The sequence below is a fragment of the Podarcis gaigeae genome (genome assembly GCF_964106915.1).
Source record: "Podarcis gaigeae genome assembly, chromosome: 7".
Classification (NCBI taxonomy): Eukaryota; Metazoa; Chordata; class Lepidosauria; order Squamata; family Lacertidae; genus Podarcis; species Podarcis gaigeae.
Window position 1 is genome coordinate 1,908,334 of NC_139683.1, and position 27,727 is coordinate 1,936,060.

At 48.6% G+C, this 27,727-nt stretch overlaps 1 protein-coding gene across 1 annotated transcript; it reads right to left on the reverse strand.

Annotated features, from left to right (window-relative positions):
• Positions 1–772: 772 nt before the first annotated feature.
• ADCK5 (aarF domain containing kinase 5) lies at positions 773–26,876 on the reverse strand. The gene is made up of 15 exons (XM_083749199.1): positions 26,556–26,876; positions 16,972–17,075; positions 16,504–16,653; positions 15,425–15,500; positions 13,934–14,134; positions 13,586–13,726; positions 12,503–12,616; positions 11,216–11,347; positions 9,521–9,604; positions 7,533–7,614; positions 5,918–5,996; positions 5,127–5,218; positions 3,049–3,307; positions 2,022–2,138; positions 773–1,225 (listed from the first exon to the last, which is right to left on the reverse strand). The coding sequence occupies exons 1-15, from the start codon at positions 26,571–26,573 to the stop codon at positions 1,111–1,113; spliced, it is 1,764 nt and encodes a 587-aa protein (XP_083605325.1). The 5' UTR covers positions 26,574–26,876; the 3' UTR covers positions 773–1,110.
• Positions 26,877–27,727: the final 851 nt, after the last annotated feature.

The following is a 27,727-nucleotide window of genomic DNA, read 5'->3' on the forward strand; positions in this document are numbered from 1 at the left end:
ACAGAGAGGCTGGCTGCCACTCATTGCTGCTGTTGAGGAAGCAGGTGAATGACACGGCTTCATATGTTTGAGACCGCCTGCCAGGGTTTAGTGGTTCCAAGAGAAGAAGTAGTGTTTGGATTTGATATCCCGCTTTATCACTACCTGAAGGAGTCTCAAAGTGGCTAACATTCTCCTTTCCCTTCTTCGCCCACAACAAACACTCTGTGAGGTGAGTGGGGCTGAGAGACTTCAGAGAAGTGTGACTAGCCCAAGGTCACCCAGCAGCTGCATGTGGAGGAGCGGGGAAGCGAACCCAGTACACCAGATTACGAGTCCACTGCTCTGAACCACTACACCACACCAGCAGAAACCTGTCCCAGGATTGCCTTTCCCACAGTGTTCACAAAGTCGTAGAACAGCAATGCAGGGGTCACATCTAAAGCACTCCTGACAGGCAGCCATCCAACCTGTGTGAAAAACCTCCAGAGAAGGAGAATCCATCTTCTGCAGCAGCCTGCTCCTCTGCTGAACAGCTCTCACCATCAGAAAGTTCTGCCTACAAGACTCTGTTGGGTGCCAAGCTACGCCCAACCTCTTCACATCCAGAGAAACCCAATTTGCTTTGTCATCAGATGAACTCATTGCACCCATCTCCCCTGTGGAGCAAGTTGGCCAAAACAGGCCTCCCTCCCTGGTCTCTCTCTCCCCCCCAATCCATTCTAGATTAAATTTCAAGCTACGTGTGGGGAAGCTTCCCCACCAGCCTTTGAGCCAACAGAAGATACCAACAGAGGATAAAAACGGGGCATTTATTATCACAAGCTGTTTGCTGCAAGGAGTTGGGAACGTGGCTCCCGTTCAGCCCTGCTGCTGGCAGAATCTGAGGTGCAGGAAGGCTGCAGCCCACCTTTGCGCTGGTTCTGCCTAACAGGTGACTGCAGAGGGGCTGGATCAAGTCCTGCATTTCTCACCAGTAATTTTTTTAATAGAAAAGTGGGAGAGCACCTTGTCCTCCTCTACGGGCATGAAAAGCACCTGGTGTTGGATCAAGCTGGACAGGCCTTCGGCCATCCTCTGGCCTGGAGGCTACGATCCAGCCTGTGGCAGAAGGTCGTAGCAGCAGCCGCTCTATGCCTTCAGGAACTCGTAGATTTCCCCCGGCTTCTTGCTGTCCTTCAGGATGCCAGCAAAAGCCAGGAAGCGCAGGACAGAGGTAGTGAGCTTTATGGCGGTGACCTGGAACCTGGTGTGGGTATTTTTAGGGTGGTGATGGAAAGAGAGACGAAAAGAAGTCAGCCAGTAACTGAGCCAGAGATTTGAAATACCACAAAACAAATGGAATACCGTGAAAATCCCTGAAACGAGAAGTAATCGACTAGAAATATTATCTTAGGAAAATAAAATACAAACCTCGTTTCACTGAACTATTCAGTTTCCTCGGAAAGAAAGAGAAAAACCATAAACCTTAAATGACCAAAATTCAAAGAAAGGGGGTAGAACTCCCAAAAATTCTGCAGTATTATAATTCCAGCTCAACCTAGGTGAAGCAATGAGCAGTAATAAGGATTGAGGACTATTCTGAGGAAACTAAATAGTTCAGTGAAACGAGGTTTGTAGCCGGAATCCCGTTAAGACTTTGTTCAATTTTAGGTTTTTCTAATTTTTTCCTTAAACTTTTTGATTTTTATTATTTAGTTTATTTTCATAAGATAATATTTCTAGTCGATTACTTCGCGTTTCAGGGATTTTCACGGTATTTCATTTGTTTTGTGCAATTTCTCGGTTCTGTGACTTTTTTCTACAGAGTTCTGAAATTCAGCAGCCGTCATGAAAGCAGATGATGCTCGACTGCGACTCCTATAATCTGCGGGCAGCACAGCAGGGCTGGCTGTAAGTCTTGGTCCAACAGCTGGAGAGCAACAGTTTGCATAAGGGACAGGGTTGGTTATTTAAATTGACTGGAGGTAGGCGTCGTTTGCCAGGGCTCCCAGCCCAATATCTGGGGGGCACACACACAAACACACACACACACCCCGTACCTGAGCGAAAACTCAAACACGAAGGTGTTCCAGGCCGCACGGATCCAGCGAACGAAGAAGATGTTGTTGATCCCTCCAGATCTTTGGCTAATCATGTGACTCCAGCATCTCACCGCACTTTAAAAGAGACAGACAGACACCAGAGACTGAATCCTGGTGGTGTTTAGCGGGGGGGTTGCAGGGAGCAAGAATCACGCAGGGCATAAATTACTGTATTGATTATTGTAACTCACTCTACGTGGGGCTGCCCTTGAGACTGACCCAGCGGGTGCAGAATACCATGGCAAGACTCCTTACGGGGTCCTTGCTGCGGGATCACATTCATCCAGTGCTATACCAGCTGCACTGGATCCCGGTGGAGTACAGGATCAGGTTCAAGGTGAAGGTTTTAACCTTTAAAGCCCTATACGGCCTAGGACCCTTGTACCTATGGGACCGCCTCTCCTGGTATGTCCCACAGAGGACCTTACAGTCTTCAAACAAAAACATCTTGGAGGTCCCAGGCCACAGGGAGGTTAGGCTGGCCTCAGCCAGAGCCAGGGCTTTTTCGGCTGTGGCCCTGATCCGGTGGAACGCTCTGTCACAAGAGACCAGGGCCCTGCAGGACTTGACATCTTTCCGCAGGGCCTGCAAGACAGAGCTGTTCCACCAGGCCTTTGGCCAAGGCACAGTCTGACTCTCTCCTTTGGTAATCCTCACAGAACTCTTGCCCAGTGGTTGCCATTTGATCTTGAATTGATTTTAGAATATTGATTTTAGAATGCTGTGTTACTTCTATTGCTGTTAGCCGCTCTGGGCCCGGCTTCGGCTTGGAGGGTGGGATATAAATAAATTATTATTATTATTATTAAAGGCATAAGAGGTGGCTGCTGGATCAGACCGGGGGGGGGGGCATCTAGTCCAGCCTGCTGCTCTCACAGTGGCTGAACTAGATGCCCATTCTGGGAAACCAAGCAGGATCAGAGCACAAGAGCATTCTCTCCTAGTGGTTTCCAGCCACTGGCTCCAAGGCGTCCGACCCCCTCACCTGCGGGCCATGATGTAGTATCGGTCCACGGGGGTCCCCAAGGCCACGTTGATGCCCCGGACGGTGTTGATGTTGCGGAAGACGAGCAGCATGGAGCGGGGCAGGTCCTTCAGCACCTGCATGATGCGGTCAAAGCGGTTCTTGGCCATGTCCTGCATGTAGGCCGTCTCCTCGCGAGTCAGCACGTTGGACAGCACCAGATGAGCCATGTTGATTGGCCGCTGCAGCAGCATCTCGCAGAACAGGAAGTAATCCTGGGCTGGGGGAGGGGAGGGGAGGAGCTTAGGTGCCAAGGGTCACGCCCACGTTGAGCACAGGGCGACGGCGCAAAGGCAGGAGAAACCGTAGAGGCAGAAAGGGACTCCCAAGGGCCATCTGGTCTAACCCCCTGGAAAGCGGGAAGTGGCGCAGTCAGATCTCGCCTCTGCCAGGAATGGAGGCCGGCGGCGGCTTCAGGAAAGCCAGCCCATCTGCATCCCGGGGATCATCATAATCTTAAGGAGAGAAGCGAGCCTAAAGCTGGCCTCTCCAAAACAATTATTCACATTTTATTCAGGGCTTCCGTTCCAAGTACAGTCATACCTCGGGTTACAGTCGCTTCAGGTTGTGTTTTCTCGGGTCGCGGACCGCCGAAACCCAGAAGTACCGGAATGGGTTATTTCTGGGTTTCGGCAGTCGCACATGCGCAGAAGTGCAATATCGCACTTTGTGCATGCGCAGAAGGCCGAATCACAACCTGCGCGTGCGCAGACGCGGGTTGCGAATGCTGCGGGTTGAAAACGTGCATCCCGCATGGATCACATTCGCAACCCGAGCGTCCACTGTATACACAAAAAGGTGTATTCTTCTAGGAGCAAACTCCATGGCGTAACCCTGTGCTGGGTGAAGGACCACATTCTTCCAATGTTCAGCTTTGCTGGCTAACCCCCTTTGGGGTTCTGTTATGAGGGAGGGAGGAAAACCCACATCCGCTTTCTCATTTCCAAATTAGCGAAGAACAGGGAGGAAATGCACAAAGAACCTGTTGTCCTTACCCTCCATGGGAGCTGCGTGCAGAGGTGTCAACTAGCTCCATCTGGTATGCAGGATGAGACCCTACCTGTCCGCAGACTGTCTCGCCAGAGTGGTGCATGCTCTACTGCTTGCACTACTGCCATGCACTCTATGTGGGGCTACCTTTGAAGGTGACCCAGAAACTACAACTAAGCCAGAATGCGGCATCTAGACTGGTGACTGGGAGTGGCCGTCAAGACCACATAACACCGGTCTTGAAAGACCTACACTGGCTCCCACTACATTTCTGCGCACAATTCAAAGTGTTGGTGCTGACCTTGAAAGCCCTAAACGGTCTCGGTCCAGTATACCTGAAGGAGCATCTCCACCCCCATCATCCATCCCGGACGCTGAGGTCCAGCTCCAAGGGCCTTCTGGCAGTTCCCTCACTGTATGAAGCCAAGTTACAGGCAACCAGGCAGAGGGCCTTCTCAGTGGTGGCGCCTGCCCTGTGGAACTCCCTCCCATCAGATGTCAAGGAGATAAACAACTACCTGATGTTCAGAAGGCATCTGAAGGCAGCCCTGTATTGGGAAGTTTTTAATGTGTGATATTTTACTATGTTTTATATATGCTGTGTGTGTGTGTGTGTGTGTGTGTGTGTGTGTGTGTGTGTACACACACACACACACACACACACACACACACAGTGGTACCTCAGTTTACGAACTTAACCCATTCTGGAAGTCCGTTCTTAAACCAAAGCTGTTCTTAAACTGAGGCACGCTTTCCCGCCGCCAGTGCCCCTCCACCGTTTGGATTCTGTCCGTAGACCGAGATAAAGTTCGCTAACCAGAACACTACCACTTTTGCGGAGTTCTTATACCAAATAGTTGGTAAACAGGGCTGTTCTTAAACCAAGGTACCACTGTAAATAATAATAATCAGCACCTCCCATTCAAAGAAACACAAAATCCATGGGGAACATGACCCTCAGCCAGCGTGTGTGCATGTGTGGATTCTACCTGCTGACTGGGAGACCCTTAAGGCTGCCCCCCCTAAGCGGCTCCCAGCTGCCCCCTCACCTTTCACACCCAGCTGCTTGGAGTACATCTGCATGCCGGCATCATCGTGCAAGATGATCGCGTGCCACAGCTTGCACAGTGCTTCCCGTTCACTGGAAGAGACAGAGAGAGAAAAAAATCAGAAGAGCTTCCTTGCCAGGGAGCCAACACCGGGAAGGCCTTTTGGGGAAACACTGGCTCAAGATGGGACACCTGCTACCAATGGAGAAATATAATCACAGAAACTGGTCTTGTCTATGAGCTTGGCAGCTCAAACGGTCAATGCAAAACAACCCAAAATCCTATACGATACATCTTTATTGTCATTGTCCCATACAGAACAACGAAATTGAAAAATCTACATAAGACATTCAAAACCCAACAAGCTTGCTATCCCAGCCTGGTTAGCCCCCTAAAACTCCGATACCCCATTTTAAAATACAATATACTCCAATACAGACCCCTTACAATGCGTTTAAAACCAAAATCGCATTTGGGTAGAAACTGTGTCTCAGGCAGCTAGTCCTAGTCTTTATACTGGACGTTGACACCACTCACTCTGGGATATAACGATAATGGAGAAAATCACACACAAATTGAGGTTCTGACAAAACACTAGAACTAACTCGCACCTGCTGTTATAAACCGCTCTCTCTGTTTTTATATACGTTGTAAGATGGAATAAAAACATATTTAGCTCTCCAAAAGGGGGGGGGGGGAGGCGACAAACAGCACATCCAAGTGGGATGCTATTGTACCAGCCCGATACACCACACCACCCTGAAATTACTCAGGGCCTCGTGCTGACTTACTTCTCGTGAAGGATCTCGTACAAGCCGTGATCAAGAAGGATGAGCTGAACCTTTCCGTCTGGTCCCTTCTGTACCAGCACTGAAAGACGAGGGGAAGGACGGAGGCAGGGGGTGAAGATGCATCTTGCTTCAGTTATAAATAAATAAATAATTTTTTTTATTTATACCCCGCCCTTCCCGGTTCAGAAAACCGGGCTCAGGGCGGCTAACAACAAATTAATCGATGCAACAAAAAGCAGCATAAAATACAGTATAAAACGTGAATAACAATAAATTCAGAATTCAAAAATCAATTTAGGGGGGAAATCCATCCAATAAACATTAGATGATCACCAGGGCTAGCTGGCTAAATTAGTCCTATTTGGGCCAGCGAGGAGACCAGGGGAGAATTAGCTGTGGGATCCCAGAGTGGGATAAAAAGGGGTGGGGGAGGGAAGGAAGGTTGTGGACCATGTTCTCCAGGAAACAAGGGAGGGGGGCACAGAAATGGCCCCAGCAACCAGCTGGCCAGCTTCCCAGTTTCGGTTATTTCCCACCAGCCCCAGGTAAGCCTGCACAAGCTTCTTAAACAAGGTCAGAGCACCAGACTTTCCTCCCCCCAGAATGCCCCATCAGCTTCTTCTAGCAGCCCACACCAGAACCCCCATCCCACCCTGACCCCCACACTCTGTGTCCATGTATCTCATCTCATCCTTTGGCCCGACAGCCACTACAAGCAGTCAGAGACAGGAAGGACATCCATTTACTTAAGACCATGACCCCTATGGGTCTGAATAGCTATCAGGATTATACATCAGTTCTTTAAGATCTAGGCGCATATAAAAGGCTCACTTCCAAATTGAAAACGCACAGAACAGCTCAAGATACACGTGGACCTACCCACACCTAGATGAGGAATCATATGATTATATGCTGCCTTAGAGTTTTTAATTTAATTCAACACATATCATTATTATTAATATTATTTTCAGTTGTTATCTCTGAGAAACGTAGAAAATAACAGGATATATTTCTACAAATTCAAGAAACTTACACGACCCCTTAAAAATGAGGTAAGGAACCAAATGTTGTATAATACTGTTTTGCAATTTATGACTGTTTTATAATTTATGCTAATTTAGAATTTGAAGGTACTTTCATGTAATGTTTGATAGTTCCAGCTGATGAAGGTCAATACATTGAAACAGGGCCCTGTCCTGGTTTCTGATCCATAATTGATTTCTGCTCAATGATTGAAACTAAGACCTTCACGTTGAATCTGACTATAGACTAACATGAACTTATCTCTACTCATATACTCTTATCTCTAATTCTGTAACGAATTATTGTGTTATCCATATCCTTATGAGTTTGAGTTTGTAATCTCTGTTTGAGTTTATAATCTCTATTTGAGTTTGTAATCTTTGTCAGAATACATACTTTTGAATGGATTAGTTTTGGTTTGCGAGTAGGGGCCACTCCCACTATTGTAACTTACATTGGCCAGAGTTCTTGGTGTGCTTTTTTCTTGGTCTATTTAATAACAACAACTCCAACTTATTTAACGTTAGCTCCCCAATTCATCCCACATGCCCCAACTAAGCCTGCCCTCTTCCCTGGCTGCAGCCCTCTGTACCGTTTCCTGGGTGGGGATCGGCATGGATGAATCCGGTGAGGAAGATCTGTTCTGCAAACGCCTGGACCAACTTTTGTGCGGCCTGAAAGACAACACAGGAGGGCAGGATGATGGGGAAGCCCAGGCCTCTGCGTGTGCACAAGCAACCCCTCTCCACCCCCAATATTAAGAGGCAACCCCTCCCTCAACTTACCGGGGGGGGGGGGGAATTACCTGTTGGGGGTGCTAAGAGGCAAGGGGGGCAATGGAGGCGCAAAAGGCTTTCGGACTTTGCTAGTGTTGCTGCATCAAGTTCATCAGTTCTGTTGAATTAACTAAACTAAATGGTTTTAACTGGCTTTTGTGTGGGGAATCAGGTGGGATTGCTATGAGGAATTATGAAAAATGAAGCAAGCCATTGTGTCAGCAATGAAAGCATGGCGTTGACTGGGTTTGAGTCACTGACAATAATTTCTGATCAAATCCCACAAGCCTCTGCATCTCTGCCTGACAGGCACGTATAAGCATTCTGAAACACAGGCCAATTGCTTCACCAGGCATCCTGGGCCATAAAGATAGTAGGTAACTTTGATGTAGTTTGTTAATCTTTAGGTAGATCTAAAGGGCCAGGAAAAGAGTTCACAAGGAGATGGTAAATACTCTTTCCTTGCCATCCTTCCTTCCTTTCTTCCTGTTTATGACCTCCAGGGTTTTGCTAATAGCATTCCTCCTTGATTCCTGCTTTATCTACTCTAAAACATGTATGCATGCTCAAAGTAGCCTCTGTAGTTAAAAGGATTTCTCTGATCTAACTTTGTACCCATGTGGTAGTTTGAAATGCTCAGAGGAAATCTGATTGGTTATTACAAGTCCTGTGCTAAAAGTTCGTATTATCGTTGGCACTTCCTCCCAGAGTCTTGCTGTCCAAGCCTCGTGTTTTTTTGTTTTAATCAGGGTCCAATCCTTTCCTTCGCCTTCGGAATGCAACATTTTGAATGTGCAATTTGCTGTTCTGAACCTTATTGTGCTTTCGCCTTCCCTGATGGGTCGTGCAAACTGCTATTCCGAACAATGCTTCTGATAGTGTGGGAAACAAAGGGGATGAGTTATGGAACCAAGGGGGCGGTGGTGGTCCCCAAGTTTGGGAAGCACAGATTTGAATGCAAGAGAGATTTAAATGGGAGGGGAGGAATCATCACTCAGGGATGGGGCCCATTAGTCCACATGCAGACGTTCCAAGGTGGAATCCTGACCGTCTTCAGTTGAAAGGAGCCAGTGATGGGGAAGACCCAGAGGGCTGCAGCTGCCCCTCAAGAGGAGACAACAGCCCAGAATTCTAGGATTAGGAGGAGGAGGAGGAGCGTAGCATATAGTTTGGACCTGGAACTTCTGCATGCAGAGAAAAGGGTGATGAAAAGGACATAATCCTGCTGGATCAGGCCAGGGGCCCATCTAGTTCAGCATTCTGTTGTCAGAATGGGCAACTAGATGTCTCAACTGGGAAACCAGGGAGCAGGATTTCCAGCAACTGGGACTCAGAAGCACTGCTGCCACCAACTGTGGAGGCAGAGCAAAGCCTTCCTGGCCAGCAGACTTCAATAGCCCCTTCCTCCCCTTTGAATTTGTCCAGGCCTCTTTTAAAGCCATCCAGGTTGGTGGCCACCCCTGCCTCCAGTGGGAAGGCGTTCCACAGTTGAGCTAGGCGATGAGTGAAGAAGGGATTTCTCCTATCTGCCCTGAAGCTTGCAAGATCGGCCACAGGGATGCCCACACTGGCCTAAATGGATGTCCAGCCTGAGCCAGCAGGAAGGCTGCTTCCGATTTCTGCATAAAATATGTACAAATGCACCCCACCACTCCCTCCGAGGCCATGAAGCGAAGATGCTGCTGCCTCTGGGGTGGAGCGTGAAGGAGGCAAGCTGTTCAAGCCAGTGTGGGATGGAGCCACTGCTGTTGCCCACCCTTTCCCTCCGTCCTGCCCCCCTGGCGCTGCCTCTCCACCCACTTACGTCCTTGGCATGCAGGCCTCGCCTCTTGATGCCCTCCATGTCGTTGACTTTGCAGCCGTCGTAGAAATCAGCTGTCAAGACCCTCTTGGGGCAGAGAGAGAAAGGAAAGAGGACGTCAAATGTAGCCAGAGAGCAGCACGCACAGTCCTGTTTTGCTTTCCAACCTGAGCCATGGACTGCTGAGGCCCCGAGAGGGAGAGAGATCTGATATTATTACCATTATTATTATTATTATTATTATTATCAGTTTCACAATTTAAAATACTACTTTTACACCCTTAACATATCAATGACTTCCCTTCTTCTCCTTCCACAGTTTATTTTAGGTATCATTAATCCCTGCATATTTTTCAAAAACTGTACCATTCAGTATTCCATTATTGCATCCATCAAAACTTATTTACCCTGCTGAATTTATCTTAATGCTGCCAGCGTTCTCAGCTGTACACAATTATTTCCCATATAGTCAATAAACGTTGTCCAATCTTCTTTAAACGTATCTGGGTTTTAGGCCCAAAGCCATTAGGGGAACGGGACTCGCTGGTGACACTTTCCCCACCTGCCTTGCCCCACCTCCCAAAATATGATTTGTGGTGTAATTGTGATGGCTTATAGGGATGCGGGTGGCGCTGTGGGTAAACCACTAAGCCTAGCACTTGCTGATCAGAAGGTTGGCGGTTCGAATCCCCGCGACGGGGTGAGCTCCCGTTGCTTGGTCCCTGCTCCTGCCAACTAGCAGTTCGAAAGCACGTCAAAGTGCAAGCAGATAAATAGGTACCGCTCCGGCGGGAAGGTAAACGGCATTTCCATGTGCTGCTCTGGTTCGCCAGAAACAGCTTAGTCATCGGCTCCCTCGGCCAATAAAGCGAGATGAGCGCCACGACCCCAGAGTCAGACACGACTGGACCTAATGGTCAGGGGTCCCTTCACCTTTACTGTGATGGCTTCCAGTGTTATTATTTATTGTTTGTAAGCCACTTTGCGATTCATGCAAGTGAAAAGCAGCACAGATACAGAATAAATAAAAATAAAAATTCTATTTCCACAGAAAATGAAATTAAATAAATAAATAAATAAATAAATATAATAATTATATGCTGCCCATCTAACTGGGTTCCCAATCAGAACATTGGAAGGGTGCCCCAGAGGTCATCTAGCTCAACCCGCTGCAATGCAGGAGTCACATGCAAATATTGGGCAGTCCTGCTCAGGTGTTTGTGGGGACACTACCTGGAACCCCGAGAAGATGTAACGCGACAACGACCCAAAGCTGGTATCTTACACACACACACACACACACACACACACACACACTAATGCAGAAAATGTACTTGTCTTAGCTGGGGGGGGGGGTGCGCACAGAGAGCAGGCTTCCCCAAGGTGGTGCCCTCCAGTCAGGCCACAACTCCAGCAGGGCTGCCTGATGCTGAAGCAAGTTGGAAACCAAAACCCCTGAAGGGGCACCAGGTTGGGGATGGCGGAGATGCTCTTTCAGCTGGCATGGGGGGGGGGAATAAGAATACACTCCCCCACAAAATGACTTCACTCCCTTGGGCTGGAAGTGGCCAAGTTCCTTCCCCAACCTCATTGCTTTCTTTGCTTCCCCACCTCCAGCCATCAATGGCTCTTTTATACACAAACACACAGAGACACCTCCCTCGCCACCACATCCTGCCGCCATGCGCAGAAACGCACCTTGCTGCTTCTCTCCCAGTAGACCCGAGGAACCACCACAAAGTCAAAGTGCTTCAGCTCCTGGGCGCAGCGCTCCGAATTGCGCGCCTCGTTCTCAAAGTCCAGCTCCTGGGCCAGCGTGTCCTTCAGGTCCTGGGGGGCGAGAAGGGGAGCCTTCAAGGGGGGTCAGGAAGCGTTACGGGAGGGGCGTGTTATTGAGTTGTTGTTTTTATTCTGATTATGGTGTGATCTTTTCTGTGAGCCGCCTTGAGACCTCCGGGTATAGTTTGAAATACTTTAAAGTCACTTGTACAACTTGTATACAGTGAGATTACACGATCACCCCCCACTCAGCTCTCTTAGTCTTAATTCCCCTCATTTACTGACACACACACACACCAAACCCAAAAGTCAATTGCCTTGTTGTCCTCTTTTCATTCAGCAGCCTAACAGCCCACGGATAGAAGCTGTTTTTTACCCTGTTGGCGCGACTAATCCTGCTTCTATATCTTCCGCCCAAGGGAATTTTCCTCCCTGAGAATTTTCCTCAGCCTCCTGAGGCAACGTTCTTCCGCTATTTCATCCAGCGGATTCACGGGACAGCCCATAATATCTTGTGCTGTATTCACCACCCTCTGTAGGCACTTCCTATCAGCTGATGTCAAACCAGCGTCCCACACCCTGATGCAGTATGAAAGGACACTTTCTATTGTGGACCGATAGAAGGAGATCATCAGATGTTGATTGGGCGATATATAAACTCAATAAATAATAATAATAAAGCCATCCAAGTTGGAGGCTGTCACTACTTCAGAAAATAGGAGGAGCCAGCTGGATCAGGCCAATGGGGGCCACATCTACACCTGTCCTGTCCTCACGGGGGCCGACCAGATGCCAGTGGGAAACTCTCAAGCACAACCTGAGCACAACACTATTTCCTATTGTTGTTCCCTATTATCCGGAATTCAGAGGTAGAGTGTCCCTGGGCATGGAGGCTCTGCTATCCCAAGAGACCTCCCTAAGAAGAACCCTGCTGGATCAGGCCCCATCTAGACCGGCATCCTGTCTTCACAGTGGGCAACCAGATGCCCCAGGGGGAAGCTTGCAAGCAGGATTCGGGTGCAACAGCCCTCTCCCAATCCTGTGGCTTCCAGCAACAAGCCTTCAGAAGCCCTGCTGCTCCAGGGAACATTCCTTCCACCCGCCACTTCTTCCAATTCGCCCCCCCCCCCCCCCCGTGGCGATCAGTGGGGGAAACAGTAGGGGAACCACCCACCCACCCCCCAGCTAAGAGCCCAGCACAGCGACCTTCAAGACCCAGCTGAACCCAAAGCTAGGGTGCATCAGCGCCACGATCTGCAGCAGGAACTCCAGCGTGCGAATGTCTCCGTCAAACCGGTCCCGCAAGTCAATGTACTGGACCTACAAAGGGGCGGAAAGGGAGAGACTGGGAATCTGGGACGGCAGAACCCCACAGCTGCCCCACAAGGCCTTCCGAGAGCACAGTGGTACCTTGGTTCTCAAATGCCTTGGTTCTCAAACACCGAAAACCCGGAAGAGTTCCGGTTTTTGAACATTTTTCGGAAGCTGAATGTTTGATGCAGCTGTTGGCTATCGTTTCCAGGGCACCTGCACCAATTAAAAGCTGTGCCTTGGTTTTTGGACATTTCAGAAGTCAAACGGACTTCCGGAACAGATTAAGTTTGGCGCTTTTGTTTTTGCTATTTATTTTGCGTTTTTGTTTTTGGGGCTTTTTTGGTTAATTTGTTTTTGTGACTGTGTGGAGCCCAGTTCAGCTACTGATTGAACGATTGCGTGACTGTGGAAATGGATAAAAGCCCCCATCCAAACAATGACTATCATCAGTGCAGGTAAGAAAAAAATAATTTTAACATTTAACATCTACAATACTAGCTTGTTTATTTTATGGTACAGTACAATGGTACCTTGGGTTACAGACACTTCAGGTTACAGACTCCGCTAACCCAAAAATAGTATCTCAGGTTAAGAACTTCGCTTCAGGATGAGAACAGAAATCACACGGCAGCAGTGGGAGGCCCCATTAGCTAAAGCGCTGCTTCAGGTTTAGAACAGTTTCAGGTTAAGAACGGACCTCCAGAACGAATTAACCCGAGGTACCACTGTACATTAATTATTGCTTTCATTTTATGGATCAATGGTCTCGTTAGATACTAAAATTAATGTTAAATTGCTGTTTTTGGGGTTGTTTTTAAAAGTCTGGAACAGATTATTCCATTTTGCATTACCTTCTATGGGAAAGCGCGCCTTGGGTTTGGAACACTTTGGTTTTGGAACGGACTTCTGGAACGGATTAAGTTTGAGAACCAAGGGACCACTGTAATGGGGGGGGGATGCAGCACAGCCACGGACCTTCACGGCCACTGGGGTGCCGTCGTGGAGCTTTGCCCGGTGCACCTGGGCCAAGCTGGCAGCGGCGATTGGCTGGTAGTCGAATTCCAGAAACAGCTGGTCCGCCTTGGCTTTGAAATCCTCCAGGAAGAGCTCGTCCACCTGCAGACAACCACACGTGGGGAAGACGCTTAAGCCGGCTTTGGCCAGCCTTGGCCGCTAGAGAGCTTGCTCATTCTACTTATTTATTTCGCAAGAGTCGTTCGCCGACCGATTGTAAAAAAGCAAAGCAACTGATGGAAGCGGCTGGACTGCAGCTTCCACCCAGCCGAGCCCACAGTGGGAGGAATGGTAGCAAACTTGCTTTACCTCCTTGTAGCCGCGGGTGAGAGCGCGGTCCTCCAAGGTGCGCAGGGTGTTGATGTACTCTGGGGGCAGGAGGTGGTTGAAGGCACACAGGCCTTGGCCCAGCTTGACGTAGAGGCCCCCGTTCCGGATGGCGCCGCGGACAATGCTGTCGGCCGCACGCTGGTGGCATTCTGAGAGGACGGTTTTGTACCCTGGGCTGTTCTGACGAGAGGGAAGAGGGGGAAAGGGGTCAGAAACTGGCGGCCCCGAGGGTAGGGCAAGGGGTACGCCTGCAGCCCCCTGGACACGGCGGGTGGACCCCCGACATCTTGGAAGCGACCTTGAGATCCTCAGTCCTGTATACCTGAAGGAGCGTCTCCACCCCCATCGTTCTGCCCGGACACTGAGGTCCAGCGCCGAGGGCCTTCTGGCGGTTCCCTCCCTGCGAGAAGTGAGGTTACAGGGAACCAGGCAGAGGGCCTTCTCGGTGGTGGCGTCCGCCCTGTGGAACACCCTCCCACCAGATGTCAAAGAGAACAATAACTACCTGACTTTTGGAAGACATCTGAAGGCAGCCCTGTTTAGGAAAGCTTCTAATATCTGATGAATGATTGTATTTTAATGTTTTGTTGGAAGCCGCCCAGAGTGGCTGGGGAAACCCAGCCAGATGGGTGGGGTATAAATTATTAATATTATTATTATGGGCCAATAGGTGGCATTTAAACCGTTAGATATAGCTCAGTTGGTCTGAGCTCCCCCTGCCCCACTGAGACCCGACCCTTCTGGGCCTCTCAAGGCTGCTTGGCAATAATAATAATAATAATAATAATAATAATAATAATAATAATAATAATAATATTTTTAAAAATTTATTTATACCCCACCCTCCCCGGCCAGAGCTGGGCTCAGGGTGGCTAACACCAGTAAAATTACAATAAAAACATAATGGGGGGGGAGGGGGAGCAATTTAAAATACAGGTTAAAATACAATTTAAGATGCAGCCTCATTTTAATAGTACAGTCATATCTCGGGTTAAATGTGCTTCAGGTTGAGCTTTTTTGGGTTTCGCTCCGTGGCGACCCAGAAGTAACGGAACATGTTACTTCCGGGTTCCGCGTCTTGCACATGCGCAGTCAAAATGATGTCACACGCATGTGCAGAAGTTGCGAATCGCAAGCCGCGCATGAGCAGACAGGGGTCGCGTTGGATTCTGAATGCAAACGGGGCTCCGGAACGGATCCCGTTCGTATCCAGAGGTACCACTGTAGCCCATAAATCAAAACCATAAGGGGAGGGAAACATAAGGGTCAGACTGAGTCCAAACCAAAGGCCAGGTGGAACAGCTCTGTCTTGCAGGCCCTGCGGAAAGATGTCAAGTGACAGATGTCTCTTGTGACAGAGCGTTCCACCAGGTCGGGGCCAGTACTGAAAAGGCCCTGGCCCTAGTTGAGAGCCGGCTGGGTTCCTTTGAACGGGTCAGAGCTTCAGAGAGAAACAGCAGGGAACTGTACCTCGTCCAGGCCCCACAACGAGATGTGGTGCGTCCACCAGTAATCCAGGGAGATCTGGATTCCCAATTGCAAGGACCTTTGCGAGAGAGGAAAAGGCAAGTTACCATTCTGCACCTGACAGAATTAGTAGGTGTTTCTTCTGGTCTGCTGATAGGCCTTAAACTTGAGCGGGAGAAAGATCTGTCCATGCAAATTCAGGATTCTACATGGGATGGGCTATGGCCATCTGAATCATCTTAGGTCAGTCTTGGTTTACGTGAGAGTGTGTTCTATGAAAATCCTATAAGGATGGAACGGGACAACACGGCAACTTGCCCACAAAACTGTTGAAAGGGTTGTGGAAAAATAGGCACTTTTCTCAGCTATGGTGGGACTGCCCACAGGGATTCAAATTCTGGGCAACGGATTGTCAAGAAACGTCCGAAATACTCAAACAACTCACTGCAACTTCGCCACAGCTCTGTTTTGAATCTATGGGATAATCAGCTGAAAGGGTTCAGCTCTCATAAACTATTGACATGGATGCTAACGGCTGCCGGAACCTCAATTGCCCCCAAATAGGGGGAAAATTCAGGACTCGTGACTTTGGCTTTTGGTATAGTCATACCTCATGTTACGTTTGCTTTATGTTATGTTCTTTCAGGTTACGTCCTGTGGCGACCCGGAAGTACCGGAAAGGGTTACTTCCGGGTTTCACCACTCGCGCATGTGCAGAAGCGCAAAATGACGTCACGTGCATGCGCAGAAGTGGTGAATCACAAGCCGCGTGTGTGCAGACGCGCCACTGCGGGTTGCGCTCTTTTAATGTTGCGAATGGGCTTCCGGAACGGATCCCGTTCACAACCAGAGGGACCTCAGCATCACCTGAAAAAAGTAACTTAGGACCCCTCACTCTCAGCCAAACGTCCCTCCCTTGCAGGATTGTTGTGAGGCTAAAAGGGGAAGGGGAGAACGAGGGACAGCCACCTTGAGCTCCTTTGGAGCAAAGAAGGCAGGATGTAAATGAAATCAATAAATTAATTAAACAAAATCCCTCCCTCCCTGGGAAAGGGGAAAGGAAAGAGTGTGTCGTCAGCCACCTGGTAAAGCGCCCCAGTCCCTCGACCAGCAGCCTCATCCTTCGCCGTTCCGGCGTCTCAGCCATCCAGTAGCGGATCCCACCTGCGAGGGGGAGGCCCACGGACAGCCCCAGGAACGCCTTCTTCAGCAGCCCCCTCTGTCGACGAGAGCTGCAGTGGGGCAGAGGCGTGAGCAGAGACCCACAGCACTCCCCCCCAAACACCTGGCCCTCATTCTGCACAGAAACCTCCACTTCCCCATCCATTGAAAAGCAAAGCATGTTAAACAGCACGGCATATTTGGAAGGGACCCCCAGCGATCATCTAGCCCAACCCGCTGGGGTTACCTGCATTGCAGGGGGTTGGACTAGATGGCCCTTGGGGTCCCGGTCAGCTGGACCAATCTGCAATGGCTTTGGCCAGCCTGGCGGCTTTCGGGTGTTTGGGACTACCGACATCTGGATTCCTAAACATCTGGAGGAGGTATACCTGGATGGCTGGGAATCGGAGCGCTGTCTGCACTGGGGGGCAGAGATCAGCCAAGGGGTCTTCTTGCGCCGCAAGAGCAGCAGGTGAAAGCGGCAGATCTGGACCTGAGGAATCGGAGGAGAGAGAGAGGTTTAGAATGGCTGAGACCCCCAGGGAAGGTAGGTCCATCCTAATAATAATAATAATAAAATTTTTATTTATACCTCGCCCTCCCCAGCCAAGACCAGGCTCAGGGCGGCTAACACCCGATATAAAAGCAAATTGACTGAAATACAACTTAAAAACAAGATTAAAATACTGGTCACTGACCGGTTGCCCTTCTTCCTCCTCAGGGAAAGCCCCCAAGAGCCACACACATGCTCCACGCAGCTCTTTAAAGGGAGCGTGGCTCTTGCAGGCTTTTCTGGGAGGTGGTGGAAGGGACAGAGTGCGGCTAAGCCAGAACAACAAGAGGGAGCGCTGCGCAGTGATCCCTCTCGCTGTTCTGGGTTCTGGGATAGCTGCGCAGCCTGCATTCGCTCCATAACACACACACACGTTCCCCCTTACTTTTTAGGAGGAAAAAAGTGCGTCTTATGGAGTGAAAAATACGGTATGACATTAAAATATTAAAACATTAAAATACAGCCTCATTTCAATGGAAACTCAAATCAAAAACTTTGGGGGGATGAAAACGTCAAATCTTCACCAAGGCCAACTATCCAGACTGGTCCTACATGGGCCAGAAAAAAACCAGGGAAGTCCCCAAATAGGAGTTCCATCACAGAAGGAGAAAGGAAAGAGGGGAAGGGGATCAAGTTGATTCCAACCCAAAGGCCAGGCGGAACAACTCTGTCTTACAGGCCCTGCGGAAAGAAATCAGATCCCGCAGGGCCCTGGTCTCCTGAGACAGAGCGTTCCACCAGGCCAGGGCCAGTGCTGAAAAGGCCCTGGCTCTGGTTGAGGCTAATCTGACTTCCTTAGGGCCCGGGACCACCTTAAGGTTCTCCGCAGGGCAGACCAGGAGAGGCGGTCCCGTAGGTACGAGGGTCCTAGGCCGTGGAGGCAGCCGAGATTTTGGGGCGAATGTGGGTGCAAGCAATGTGAAACCCAGTTCCCCAAAGCTGAAAGAACAGCCTGTGCTCTAGGATGGAAACTTGTGAGCACGTTGGTTAATTTTTTTAATGTATGCAGTGACAGCAGCAAGAATATTGCACGCTCAAAAATGGAAAGAGGAGGAGGTTTCGACGAAGGAAGAACAGCCCATGGAAAGGATGGATTAAACAGAACTGGCAAAGCTAACAGCAAAAATCAGAGGTCGAAATGGCGAACAATAATAATAATAATAATAATAATAAATTTTATTTATATCCAGCCCTCCCCAGCCTAAGCCGGGCTCAGGGCGGCTAACAACAATAAAACACTACAACAGTACAACACAACACAACACTCTAAAATCATTAATTATAAAATTGATTCAAATCAAGCCACTGGCAACCATTGTGCCAGAGCTCCGCGAAGATTGCCAAAGGAGGGGGGTCAGGCTGTGCCCTGGCCAAAGGCCTGGTGGAACAGCTCTGTCTTGCAGGCCCTGCGGAAAGATGTCAAGTCCCGCAGGGCCCTAGTCTCTTGGGACAGAGCGTTCCACCAGATCGGGGCCACAGCCGATAAAGCCCTGGCTCTGGTTGAGGCCAGCCTAAGCTCCCTGTGACCCGGGACCTCCAAGGTGTTTTTGTCTGAAGACCATAAGGTCTTCCATGGGACATACCAGGAGAGGTGGTCCCGTAGGTACGTGGGTCCTAGGCCATATAGGGCTTTGAAGGTCAAAACCAGCACCTTGAACCTGATCCTGTACTCCACCGGGAGCCAGTGCAGCTGGTATAGCACTGGATGAATGTGATCCCGCAGCAAGGACCCCGTAAGGAGTCTTGCCATGGTATTCTGCACCCGCTGGAGTTTCTGGGTCAGTCTCAAGGGCAGCCCCACGTACAGCAAGTTACAATAATCCAGTCTGGAGGCGACCGTCGCGTGGATCACAGTGGCCAGATCAGGGCGAGAGAGGTAAGGAGCCGATTGCTTAGCTTGGCAGAGATGAAAAAATGCTGCCTTTCTTATAGCTGCAATCTGCGCCTCCATGGAGAGGGAGATGTCGAAGATTACACCCAAACTCTTAACGAGCAGTGCTGGCACTAATTGCACCCCCGCAAGAGCGTTCTTTGAGAACCGGGAACCTTTTGTAGGATAGCTAAAGAAGTTTTTATGTGTGTATATGCCTATCACACTTTTAAACTTAGAATCCATTGTTGTTGAAGGCCGACCTGACTGGAAGAATCCGCGACTAGAAAGGAAACACAAGAGGATTGGAAAAATTTTAAAGAATATTTGGCTAAATATTGTAACATAAGATAAAGAGAAATTTCTTGGAAGTAATAATTAGGCTTAGGGGTAGAATATGAATATGTTGTTAATAAATATTAAGGATTAGAATATTAATAAAGGAGAAGAAGTCAGTAAATGAAAGAAGTTAATATTATTAGAACTATGAATTTGGAGAACTGCTAAACTGGTCATATAATGAAATTCAGTTAGAAGGGATTGGAGGAAGTCAGTTATCAATGTAATGAAATTAGGATTTGGAAGTAAAAATCCTTTTTTATATGTTTTTTTATTTTGTGTAATGTTCTTCTTTTTTCTTGTTTCTTTTTTATGTGATAAATGTGAAAACCAATCAAAAAAATTGAGAAAAAAATAAAAAAAATAAAATCCATTGTTGTATATCGTTTTAAATGTTTGTTTTGCTATTGGGATTGCAGTTCCATTTGCGTTTCTCAAGCTGGCCTCTGACCGTAATAAATTTCATGTTCGTGTTCAATATCTAAAGAACTATTATCGTTGCATGAAAACACAAGCAGGATTTGAAAGAGCAGCAAGAGTAGAATGACCTGAAGGCTAATAATTTAGGATGTATATGTAGAGTATTGTAAGTTAAAATATGCAGCATCGATGAATAAATATCATGGAGGGAGCGGTGGGAGGTCAATGGATAAATTAAACACTGGCAATGGTTATGTGCGCGAACTTTTGAAAACTAAAAAAACATTTATTTATTTTAAAAGAAAGGAACTTGCTGGCACAGGGGGACATGGAGACAAGAGAGGGGATGGGAAAGACCTTGGCCTCCTGTTCTCATTCCCAGGGATGGAGGCAGCTAGCAAGGACAGTGGCCTTTATATCAGAAAGAACATCTACAGGACAACAGACCAGGCCAAGGACAGGGCCAGGCTAGCTTGCAGGCTGCCGCCTTTCTCTCCCATCAGATCTCCAACCATCTGCAAAGTGCCTTTAGAAAGCTGATAAGCAGCAAATATACAGAGCAAAGGTCCCTCTGCGATACAGGGACTGGCAACCTGCACGCTGATGTGCAAAAGGTGTCCAAAGGTTAGGTCCGGCAATCCTTGCAGCACCCTGGAAAGAGAGGCAAACAGGATTGCACCCATTTCGCAGATTGGGAAGACTGAGGCAGAGGGAAGAGAATCTTGCCTAAAGGCACCAAAGGAGTATTCGGAAGAGGTGGGGCTTGAGTGGTGCTTTCCAAGCTCGCACCAGGTCCCTTAAACATCACTCCAGGCCATTCTGGGCACCTGGGCCTCCTCACATCAGCATTTGGCTATTTTATTTTATTTGCAGCATTGATGTGCTTTTCGTCATCAGAAAGGTTCTCGGGGTGACTTACAAAAATTAGCTCTGAGACAATCCTGGCCCACAGGTTCAACATCTTTTTTTTAAAAAAAAAGACACGACACAAAAGGAAAAAAGGAATGGGTAGGAGGAGGAAAGAAGTTGGATCAAGTGCAAACATAATCACCGTTCTTAAAAGCTGCAAAGTCAAGGCACAGGCAGAAACCATAGCTATGGAGGATGCTTTGAGGGCAGCCCACAGCACCAGTAGCCAAGCAGGAACGGCCTCTCTCTAAGCCCCCCAAATGGGGTGGGGGGCCAAAGTGAAGCCCACCTCAGAGCCTGTTCTGCCCACCTTCCCATTCTGCCACAAACAGCCCTGCAAGGAAGAGTCCTGAGGATTTGCAGTGGAATTTTTACTGTTTTTTTTAATGCAGTTTCTTAATACTGTACTGGTATGATACACTTTGGAACTCCTTGCCACTTGATACCAGCCAAGTGCCTTTCATTGTACTCATTTTGGCACCTGCCAAAAACATTCTTGTTTAGAAATGCCTAGCCAGGTGTTTAGAAAATTGGTGAGAGTTTCAACCTGTTCTTAGTCTACTGTTATTTTAACTTTCTGACAATTTTAAATTATGCTTGTTAATTTTTCTTAGCAATAATTTTACTGTTTTATAGCAAACCACTCTGTGGTTTTGTTCTGTTCTTACAATCAAGCGGTATATAAATTTCATGAAATATGTAAAATGTGAAATAACCTGATTTGGAAGGCTTTGTATGATTGTGCCCAATGATTTATTTATTTTATTTATTACATTTTTAGACCGCCCTTCATCCAAGGATCACAGGGTGGTTGACAGCATGAGCTGGATCACCCAGAAGGCTCTGTCCAATTCTATGACTCAAGGAGGTAGCGGGGGGGGGGGGGGAGGAGCGAATTCTGCTCTAGGCTGCATCAACAGAAGTCTAGTGTCCAGATCAAGGGAAAGTCATAGTCCCACTCTCTTCTCCCTTGGACAGACCACACCTGGAAGACTGTGTCCAGTTCTGGGCGCCACAATTTAAGAAGGATGTTGACAAGCTGAAAGATTTGCAGAGGGGGGTGACCAAGATGATCAGGGGTCTGGAAACCAAGCCTGATGAGGAACGGTTGAAGGATCTGGGTATGTTTAACCTGGAGAAGAGGAGGCTGAGAGGGAATATGAGAGCAATCTTCAATCTTCTGGCAGTTCCCTCACTGCAAGAAGCCAAAGTAAAGGGAACTAGGCAGAGGGTCTTCTTGGTGGTGGCGCCCGCCCTGTGGAACGCCCTCACAGCAGATGTCAAGGCAATAAACAACTACAGTGGTGCCTCGCAAGACGAAAATAATCCATTCCGCGAGTCTCTTCGTCTAGCGGTTTTTTCGTCTTGCGAAGCAACCCTATTAGCGGCTTAGCGGCTATTAGCGGCTAAAAGGCTATTAGCGGCTCAGAAAAAGGGGGGGGAAAGCGAAAAAAATCGCAAGACTCGCAAGACGTTTTCGTCTTGCGAAGCAAGCCCATAGGGAAATTCGTCTTGCGAAGCGCATCGAAAAACGGAAAACCCTTTCGTCTAGCGGGTTTTTCGTCTTGCGAGGCATTCGTCTTGCGGGGCACCACTGTATTTTACTTTTAAAAGACATCTGAAGGCGGCCCTGTTTAGGGAAGCTTTTAATGTTTAATAGACTGTTGGAAGCCACCCAGAGTGGCTAGGGGAACCCAGCCAGATGGGTGGGGTAAAGGTAAAGGGACCAATGACCATTAGGTCCAGTCGTGGCCGACTCTGGGGTTGCGGCGCTCATCTCGCTTTATTGGCCGAGGGAGCCGGCATACAGCTTCCGGGTCATGTGGCCAGCAGGACTAAGCCGCTTCTGGCGAACCAGAGCAGCGCACGGAAACGCCGTTTACCTTCCCGCCAGAGCGGTACCTATTTATCTACTTGCACTTTGACGTGCTTTCAAACTGCTAGGTTAGCAGGAGCAGGGACTGAGCAACGGGAGCTCACCCCATTGCGGGGATTCGAACCACCGACCTTCTGATCGGCAAGTCCTAGGTTCTGTGGTTTAACCCAAAGCGCCACCCGCGTCCCTTATGGGTGGGGTATAAATTATTATTATTGTTGTTGTTGTTATTATTATTATTATCATCATCATCATCATCATCATCTAAAGGGCTGTCACATGTAGGATGCAGAAAGCTTGTTTTCCTTGATTCTGAAGGGCAGGACTCGAACCCATGGCTTCAAGTTACAGGAAAGGATGTTGGATTGAAAATAAGTGGCATTAGCAACAAAGTTAATAAGAATATGCAAAAATGAATTGATAACGGATGAAAATTGTTAAGTTGTGGGTTGACATAACAGACGGCACAGCGATTTCTCCAAGTAGCTCTTTATTTTGTAAGCTGGAATAGAACTGACTGCAAACAGCTCAGCCAGCCTGCTTTTATAGGCAGCCGGCTGTCAACATTGTAGCAACAACAGCCCAGAGTTTCCCACCTAAAATAACTGACGTGGACCTGAGTGAAAACTATCTACAGACCTGAGTGAAAACTATATACAGTATCCCCCTGCTGGCCCAGGGTGAAACTTCACTACATAACAAAAATATAGAGTTATAAAATGTGATGATATAGAGTTAAGATAAATGAAAGAGGGCAAGGATTTGCTGATTTGATTTTGTAAATGGGAATAAAGAAGGGGAGGTGTGAGGAGGTCAAAGAAACAAGCAAATGAGTTTAAAGTTATGAAAAACGGATTTGTTTTTTTAAATTTTTTCTTACTTTCTTTTTGTTTTCTGTGTGTTGTATTTTCTCTTTTCTTTTTTCATGTATTTTTGTATTTACATTTTTGGAAAACTTTAATAAATATTTCATTAAAAAAAAACAAGTTACAGGAAAGGAGATTCCGACTAAACATCAGGAAGAACTTTCTGACAGCAAGATCTGTTTGGCAGTGGAGGATTGTGGATTCTTCTACCTTGGTGGTGTTAAAGCAGAGGTTGGCTGTCATTGATGCTATAGCTGAGATCCCCGCATTGCAGGGGGTTGGACTAGATGACCGTCAGGGTCCCTTCCAGCTCTACTATTCTATGATTCTATGAGTCAACGTCAGCACATGCCAGCCACGTCCTGCGAAGATCCTGGCCACCCTGCCCTTTGGAGGCCCCACTCCACAAATATCGGGTGGGGGGCATTTGTCTAAAGAGAATCTTCCCGCTGTGCTGGGAAAAACCAGGTCAAGACCAAGATTGCAAGCTCTCTGGATGGCCCTTTCTGCCTCCAGCCTCACGCCCACAGCTTGTCCTTGCAGGCAAGAAACCAGCGCAGAGACAGGAGGGGTCCTGACTCTCCCCCACGCTGGGAACATCTCAAGGCTGGAAGAAAGCACAGCTGACAGCTGGCCGGCTGGACTGGACAGACAGCTGAAAGAATCTAGCAGCGGTTGCCAAACTTTTTCAGACCACCCTTGGGTTCCATTAACACGTCCCCACTGCCCTCCCCCACTATAATAATAATACATTTCTATTTATACCCCGCCCTTTGGGGTTCAGAAAACCGGGCTCAGGGCGGCTAGCAACAAATTTAAAACACTTCATTGATGCAACAAAAAACAGCATAAAATACAGTATAAAACATGAATAGCAAAAATCAATTTAGGGGGGAAAACCATCCAATAAATATTAGATGATCACTCTATAGTTATTATCATTTACTACCAGACTTTTAGAAGACATCTGAAGGCAGCCCTGTTTAGGGAAGCTTTTAATGTTTGATGCATTACAGTATTTTAATATTTTTTTTGGAAGCTGCCCAGAGTGGCTGGGGAAGCCCAGCCAGATGGGTGGGGTATAAATAATAAATTATTATTATTATTATTACTAAACGTGTACATTGCTTTATTTTGCCCAGGGCAGCCCAAAGTGACTTACAACCAAACAAGCATTGTTCAGAATGGTTGGTGCTAAGAGAATAACACAGCAGAATTCAAAACAGGAAGAATTAATTGCACATTTATAAGTTCAGACTATTTCATTCGACAGAATTGATGGACCTGATTCGGGGATACCAGCTTTTCAAAGTCATTTGCACTTCTTGCACACACGCCTCCTACTGCCACCCCCTCGCCTCTTAGAGCCCCCCAAGGAAAACCCCACTGTCCCAGGTGGCGCCACCACACACTTTGTGGCGCATGTTTTGGGAATGAGTTGCTCAAGAAGCTTTGAACGGGCGCAAAGATCTGAGTGGCAATAAACAGCGCGGAGGGAGAACAGTGTGGAACAAAGAGCCTGCTTGGGAAAAAGTAATTTCACAACATCCGCGAAGTCATTTGCAAGCAAATTGCATATGGGGGAGGAAAAGGAGCATGTCACAAAAACACATGGTTTCCATGCGCCGCACACAGAATGGGCCACCGCATTTCTGCCAATGTTTCTAGCTTTCCCCAATCTGCCAAGGGCGCTGTGCCACCTGCGGAGGAAGAAGAGGAAACCCCAAGCCCCCCAACCCCACCCACAGCCCCCCAGCACCAGCATCCACCCATTGGACAGACAGGCAGGGGTTGTGGAACCCGCCCTGAGAGGGGTGCATCGGTGCCACACTGCCCAGGGCAGAAGAGAGGGTCTGCTGTTATTATTATTATTATTAAATATTATTTATACCAGACCCACCTGACTGGGCTTCCCCAACCACTCTGGGCAGCTTCCAGCAAAAGAGAGGCTCTGCTATTATTATTATTATTATTATTATTATTATTATTATTATTATTATTAAAAAATATAATAATAATGGGTTTCCCCAGCCACTCTGGGCAGCTGGCAGCAAAGTATTAAAATACAATAATTCATCAAATAGGTTACGAGGGGGGCAGGATCTGATCCTCAACAGAGATCCAGAGAGCAACAAACTGGGGGGGGGGGGAGCACCTAAGAGCCCCACTCCTTTTTTTACTATTGTTATTAGTTTACTTATTTATTATTTTACTGGTTGTTGTTTGTTTTTACTTATTTACTATTTCACTCTCACTATTGTACTCTGTTCTCCCCACCCCCAAACCAATGAGCTGCCTCTCCAGGTTCTGGAGAGATTTCTCCCCTGCAGGAAAGAGACAGGGATGCCCCCCTCCCCACTCCCAGCCCCACACTGGAGTGGGGGGGGGTGCCCAGAAAGTACCGTAATGTACATGGCAAAGGGGCACTCCTGCCCTGTTTGCAGCTGGGGGGTGTCGGAGGTGAATAAAGGAGGGGAAAGCCCCCAGTTGCAAAGAGAGGGGTGGATAAATATGATAAATTCAGTGGGGCAGAAAAAGGGGGGTTACCGTAATGCGCCGCGATGAGCGCACCTGAAAAGGGGGCGCTACCGTAATGCCCCGAAGAGAGACGCGGGAGAGGGGTCGGGGGTGCATAAAGGAGGAGAAAGCCCCAGTTGCAAAGAGAGGGGTGGATAAATATGATAAATTCAGTGGGGCATAAAAAAGGGGGGGTACCGTAATGCGCCGCGATGAGGGCACCTGAAAAAGGGGGCGCTACCGTAATGCCCCGAAGAGAGACGCGGGAGGGGGGTCGGGGTGCATAAAGGAGGGGAAAGCCCCAGTTGCAAAGAGAGGGGTGGATAAATATGATAAATTCAGGGGGCATAAAAAGGGGGGGGGGGTTACCGTAATGCGCCGCGATGAGCGCACCTAAAAAGGGGGCGCTACCGTAATGCCCCGAAGAGAGACGCGGGAGGGGGGATTTACCGTAACTCTGCCCGCGAGGGGCAGCCTGAAACAGACCTGCGGTGAGGGGGAGCTGCTACAGTAATGCTCCTAAGAGACGCCCGCGGGGGAAAAGCTGAGGTAACGACCTTGCGGAGGGAAAGGGCGGGAAAGGGGGGAGTTGAGGGGAAAGGGGGGTCGAAGGTTCTCCTCACCGTCCGCTGCAGCTCCATGGCGCCCTTTTCTTCCTGCCCGCCCGGCGGCCGCCCAACCTCCGCCGCCGCCGCCCGCCGCCTGCTGCTTACTACGACCGAAGCCGCCGAGCCTTCGGGCCGCGGTGCCCCCGCCCAGGGCCGCTCCGATTGGCTGCGGGCGGAGAGGGGGGCGGGGCCGCGCCTCGGCGGCCTATGGGGAGGAGGCTCGCGGGAGTGGGCCGATGAAGCTCCGCCCCTGGACGCGGCGTCATGACCTCACGGGAGGGGCGGAGCTTCGGAGGAGCGCTGAGGACTAGCGCCTTGGAAAGCAGGAAACTTACAAGTGTACAAGGCGAGGAGTAATAACTGGGGAAGCAACAAAACGTGAGGTGTAATTGGGAAAGGTAGGGTATAAAAGTGGTAATATAAAAATATATTTAGCTGAAGGATTTTAAAATTGAGGAATGGAAAGAAGCAGAAGTAGCAAATATTTAAAGAACCAGAAGAGGAGGTTGAGGGAATTCAAGGGAGGGTGTTGGGGGGGAGATGTGGATTTGTGAAATTTTCATTGTGTTCAAGAGGATTGTGTTGAATATAAAATTGTGAAACCCAATAAAACTTTTTTTAAAATAAAAAGAAAACAGCTGGGTTCAAATTATTATTATTATTAGTGCTTTTTTCTAAAAAGAATGTTTAGGGATATATTTACAGTCATACCTCGAGTTGAATGCGCTTCGGGTTGAGCGTGTTCGAGCTGCGCTCTGCGGCAACCCGGAAGTAGCGGAGTGCGTTACTTCCAGGTTTCACCACTCATGCATGTGCAGATGCTCAAAATGACGTCACGCACATGCGCGGTAGCGGCGAAATGCGACCCGCAGACGCGCCGTCACGTCTTGTGTTCCGTTTGGGATGCAGAAACTGCAATTAATCCAGAATGCGGCAGCTAGACTGGTGACTGGGAGTGGCCGCCGGGACCACATAACACCGGTCCTGAGAGATCTGCATTGGCTCCCGGTCCGTTTCTGAGCCCAATTCAAAGTATTGGTGCTGATCTTGAAAGCCCTAAGCGGTCTCAAAGGCCCACTAGACCTGAAGGAGCATCTCCATCCCATCGTTCAGACCAGACACTGAGGTCCAGCGCCGAGGGCCTTCTGGCAGTTCCCTCCCTGCGAGAAGTGAGGCTACAGGGAACC